Here is a 5,673-nt window from a genome sequence, read left to right on the forward strand (position 1 = left end):
GATATGGAAGGCCACATAAAGCGCTGTCTGCATTTTCGCCTGATGAAAATATGAAAGACAATTTATTTGTTGAATACTTGTGAATAATGTCGTTTTATTTTCCAAATAATTACATACTATTCCCTAACAGACATGAATATATATAATACCATATTCACATACATGTTTTTTCATCCATCCATAATTATACATTGCACTCAGGCGCGTGTTGAACAGACTTTGGGTCCTTTCCAAAACACGGGAACAACCTCGTGTCTAACTTCATGTACCTCTCCTAACATTTTGGCTTTATTTACTGTTAAAAAACGAAATTCGTTATGGACACTGATAATAATCCAACAACGGAGGTAGTTGCTACTACTATGGACAGTGGAGATACAACAGAAGCGTTCGTAAAGGTGAAATCAAAGAAGGCGTCGAAGCGAAAACGCGAGATGGATGGAGTCGATATGGAGTCTGAGGACTCCGTAGCAAGCAAGCGGCCGCAGTTTCCACCCATTTCAGGCGACAAACTTAAGGTAAAGTAAATCCAAACATTTCATATAAGAGTACATATTTCGTACTGAGCTATTATACTTAGCTTGAACTTTGTATGTTAGGGTAGCACATTTTGCTCGTAACGTCTGGGTCTTGCACATGCGCAATGTCACCCTATTGCTATCATTATGCTGACACTCCCTAAATGGAAGGCTTTACCCCACACAAATTTTAAGTGTCACTGTCTCACAAGACTACATTTTAGTCAGCCAGTGCGGTTTTCTTCTAGTGGAGAAGGGTATAGGCTACACAACAATGTCAAGAAACTGTTGAAGCTACTAATGGGCACAATCTGCACATACCACTGTGAGATGCTGCAGTGACAATTCTAACATTTCCACTGCGTCCTATATTTTTTTTTGTTGGGCTCCTTGTTTCAGGGTGGTTCTGATGAGATGCGTAAGGTGGCTGTCCCGGCCCACAGGTATACTCCTCTGAAGGAGAACTGGCTGAAGATATTCACACCCATCGTCGAGAACCTACAGCTCCAAGTCAGATTCAACCTCAAAACCAGAAATGTGGAAATTAAAGTAAGTGCAATGAGATTACCTGAGTGACGATATAGTCCCTGATAGTCCAGAGTGTCTTGGAAAGCTCATAGATAAGTGTCATTATGCATCTACTTACATGAACTCTTACAATGACATTTCAGTGAATTGGTTAAATGTTTATTATTACATCTTGTGGAATGTTTATTTATTGGTGTCTAGAAAGTAGGCTTTAATAAGAACTTGTCTTTCATTTCAGACGTGTAAAGACACACAGGACATTGGCTCTCTCACGAGAGCTGCAGACTTCGTCCGAGCCTTCGTTCTAGGATTCCAGGTTGAGGTAAGCAGCAGCACCTTCATTCTCTTGTTGGGGTGATGAAATGCGAAGGATCCAGTCATCCAGCAGCACTCTACCATCTCTGCTCTGTGTTGACATAGTGAGAATTACAGGCCATCTCCCTTCTTTCAAGTCAAATATGTTTTTAAAGGGATAGTGAGAGATTTTGGCAATTCTGGGTATGTTTTTTTCTACGTACCCAGAGTCAGATGAACTCATGGATACTATTTATGTGTCACTGCATGCAGTTTGAAGGCAGTTTCTTGAGCCATCGCTAACTAGCGTTAGCGCAATGACTTGAAGTCTACCGGAACCTCTAGCATGCAGTACTCTACTTTAAACATGCTAACGAGGCCTAAAGCCTAATGTATATTGAGAATACAAACCCACTGTTTATCATGTAAAGGGAATCTGACACCTTTTCGCTCTCCCTTGGGATGTCTCTAAAGTTTATCTAAATACAGGGTATTAGTTAACCGTAACGTCTTTGAGAATACAACTCCCCTGTTTTGTTCTATTGAATCTAAACAACACCTTGTCTGTCTCCCCAGGATGCCCTTGCTCTCATCAGATTGGACGAGCTTTTCCTAGAAACCTTTGATGTCACAGACGGTAACTAAGGGCCTGGCTGGCAGCACTGTTATTCTCTACCTTTACAAACTACACTATTTGTAGTCAGGAATGGAATTGAAGGATTTTGGGGCACTGGCCAGCCAGGCTAGTAAACCACAATGTGTACTTGCCCGGGTGACATTCTGTGCAATGCGGTATTTGAAAAGACAACATTTCACTAGTCATCGGGCTAGTTAGGCACACTTTCTACTAGCCCGGTCTGAAAAGTACTAGCCTTGGGTTAGCTTAATTTCTATCCCTGTAAGTTCTCTTCACTACTAAGTGCACTCCCTCAGAATCACATTTTTCACTAACTGTCTTGTTGTTTTCTTTCTTTCAATGAATCGGTTTTGGTCTTATCATCTTATCTTTAAAACCTTTTTAATATTTTTATTAATTATTTTTATATTTGGGAACTACAGATGAAAACTAGCCAGCTGGCTAAATATGGCACATTTCAAGAACTGTTATTTGATGTGCGTTGTCACTGTCAAATAAAAAAAGTATGCACGGTCCCTACCAATACTAAGTGCATTTAAGGCACAAACCCCTTTCTCTCTGTACTAATGTTTTCTGTTTGGTTGGCAGTGAAACCACTGAAAGGAGATCATTTGTCCAGAGCTATCGGGAGGATAGCAGGTAAAGGAGGAAAAACAAAATTCACCATTGAAAATGTGACCAAGACCAGGATTGTTCTTGCAGACTCGTGAGTAGCGCTATGGCCCTATGGTATGACGGAATAGTTAGAATTCTAGGTCTACATTCAAAGACTATTATTTATGGTTTACTCATGGCCTTTTTTGTTGGTGTCCTTAATATTTTACAGAAAAGTACACATATTAGGATCTTTCCAGAATATTAAGATGGCACGGACAGCGATATGCAACCTCATCTTAGGTAAGACTGAAAGAGATGTGGAAGTTAGTAGAGTGGTGAGGAGGAGGAGGAGGAGTATACAGTGTCCGGATGCGACAACACCACTTTCTGTATTCAGGTTTCACTCAAACGTCTTTTTAAGCTTTGTTTTACTATTGACAGTTACAGCTGATTTCAGGATTGAATATCGATTCGATCACCTTAAAAATAAGTCGTCTGATTCATTGTTTCAGTCTCTGAATTGTTTCATCGAACTTTTCGCCACCAGCTACTGATATCAGGAGAACAAACTACAATCTGTCTCGTGAATTAGCTTACATGTGCGCCCAGCTGGGCTCCCAAGCGAACTAGGCCCAAGCTCGTTTTCCCTGGCTAAACTAGCTGGCTAGCTAAACTATGATAGTTTTTGTCCTCATTGACAAACTTCATAAATACTGCACCCTCAAATTCAAAACTCCTTTTACTAGTTATACAATTATGTAACTAAGAAATTAGCTGGAAAGAAACTTGAAAATTATTTTATTGTTTTGTTGTACAGTCATGAATGGTTTGAGATGTCTGTCGTAAGACGACAGTGGCGAAGGATCTCATTGCTACTTAACGCGGAACCAAGTTCAGTTTTGAGATCCACCGGCGTCATTGGCGTAGGATTAGCTGGACGTTTCTGACAGGTCTTGGAACTGACAATGGGCAGGCTCTCCCCGCTTGGCTCCATGGGATATGTAGTGATTTTGCCAACACATCCAGATATGTACACAGTCTTGTACCCTTTAACCTTTTTTGAACTGACTATCGTATTTGTTGAATAAATCAGACTTTTTATTAATATAATGAGTAATCCAGGAATGTCATGAGTTAATTGACAAGATAAAACTTGAGAAAATAGCAACTCTACAGCGCGCCAATGACGACAATTAATGGCTAAATTACTTCCAGACACGAAGGATCGGCCGGAGCTTCTCCTCCACATCACCACTCTATTGGCCATGTGAATTATAGTCATATAATCACGTCTCACCATTGCCCAAGTAACCTACAAGTCCCGTGTATTAAAATGGGGAGTGTTACAGGAAATGCCACATAAAACAAATGGTTGTTAGAGCATGGCGCTTGTAATGCCATGATTGTGGGGTTTGATTCCCGGGTCACCCCATACGAATAATGTATGCACGGATAACTGTGGCTTTGGGTTTAAGCGTCTGCTAAATGGCATATTATATATATTATTATTATTGATATATTATACATGTCTCTTTCCCCGTACAGGAAGTCCCCCTTCTAAGGTGTACGGTAACATCAGGGTTGTGGCCAGCAGGACGGCAGAGAGGTTCTAGAATCATACATGGAATTATCTTCTCATCGCCTGATGAAAGTCGGGTATTCACCAAGAGTCTCAGTAGGATCTGATCTTTTTTTAAAACATCATGAATAAGGTCATATGGACGGGTGGACCTGGTCCTAGATCAGCGCTCCTCTTTGAGATGCTTTTTGGAATATGTGCCCTTGCCTGACCTCTTCCTGGACCTTTGTTATTGACGCTGGACATATTGATCTGGGGAGTGCCTACCTGCCTTAGACATCTGGACTGGCCAGTGTCTTCTCACAGGGGATATTTGCATGTAAATGATTTGCCCCTAATTGTCCTTTTTGGTTTTCAGTTGTTTGATTGAAATAAAATATTAACTAATGATGATTGTTTGGATCTGAACCTAACAAAGTATTTTTGGAGGCCAACGATGAATTCTTACACATATGTCAAAGTGAAAATATGAGTTAATGTAAATAAAAATGGGGAAACCCTAATGTGAAACTGTTGTTAGTTTTCTGTGAGACTATAAAGCGCCAGATAAAATTGGCCCAGAAACCCCACCACACACCAGGGAAACAAAAGTGACCACACAAAACACCTACTTAAAATGTTTCAAAGTCTATTTTATTTTTTTATTTTCATACAGTATCACGTTTCCAACAGGCCCATGGCATCAGATGCAGCATGCAGAGAAAAGGGGGGAAATAACTTTGTCCAACTTAACCATTTCAGTTTCCACACAAACTAAAAAAGCACTGAGTCTCCTTCAAAGAAAAGAAAAGAAAGTAGCAGTCTGAACTATACAGATGGAATAGAAAGCTTCTATACAAAACAAGAAACATCATTTCCCCATTGAAAGCGGAGTACAATGCGTGGCAGTTGACTTGGGACCAGATTTGCACCTTTTACTGGAATAGAAGCATTTCGCTGATCCGGGGGGGGGGATGGGGATACAAAAAAAGTTAACATGTAGTTCAGTTTGTTTGGATTACTTCTCATAATGTGTACATTTACCAAAGTTTGGCAACATCCATGTTGTATCCCAGTGGATTATCAAATAGCATTATTACTGACCTCACCATTCATGTGTTAATGAGGATTATTTAAATGGGTTCATCTACATGGCACAATGAAAATCATCGTGCAAGCACAGGGGAGGCGCAAGCAAAGCCACTTGTCCAGTGCTCTATGAAGGGAAACGGGATCCATCCCAAATGGCTCCCTATATGATGCACTCATTTTGACCAGATCTATGGGCCCTGGTTAAAAGTAGTGCACTATAAAATCGGGAATAGGGTGCCATTTGAGACTCACCCAATGACTCCCAACTCAATGTCTCACTTAAAAACGTCGGTTTCCAAACCAGCTATCGAGTCATTAAAAATGCACCCCGACGCCATTTTGTTACAGTTATTTTCATGGGGTGGTTTGGTTAAGCTGGTGTCAATCTCCCTTCTGTGAAATACCACTGGGCGGGACAAGGGACCCATGAGGTGATCGTGATAGAACGT

At 40.7% G+C, this 5,673-nt stretch overlaps 1 protein-coding gene across 1 annotated transcript; it reads left to right on the forward strand.

Moving 5' to 3' along the window:
* The first annotated feature begins 214 nt into the window (after nucleotides 1-214).
* Nucleotides 215-4,663, forward strand: pno1 (partner of NOB1 homolog). The gene is made up of 7 exons (XM_084198997.1): nucleotides 215-518; nucleotides 918-1,067; nucleotides 1,285-1,368; nucleotides 1,917-1,977; nucleotides 2,566-2,683; nucleotides 2,804-2,874; nucleotides 4,120-4,663. Exons 1-7 carry the CDS (start codon nucleotides 318-320, stop codon nucleotides 4,185-4,187), a joined length of 753 nt encoding a protein of 250 aa, XP_084055123.1. The 5' UTR covers nucleotides 215-317; the 3' UTR covers nucleotides 4,188-4,663.
* Nucleotides 4,664-5,673: the final 1,010 nt, after the last annotated feature.

Source organism: Coregonus lavaretus, assembly GCF_964263955.1.
Source record: "Coregonus lavaretus genome assembly, contig: HAP1_SCAFFOLD_271, whole genome shotgun sequence".
NCBI lineage: Eukaryota > Metazoa > Chordata > Actinopteri > Salmoniformes > Salmonidae > Coregonus > Coregonus lavaretus.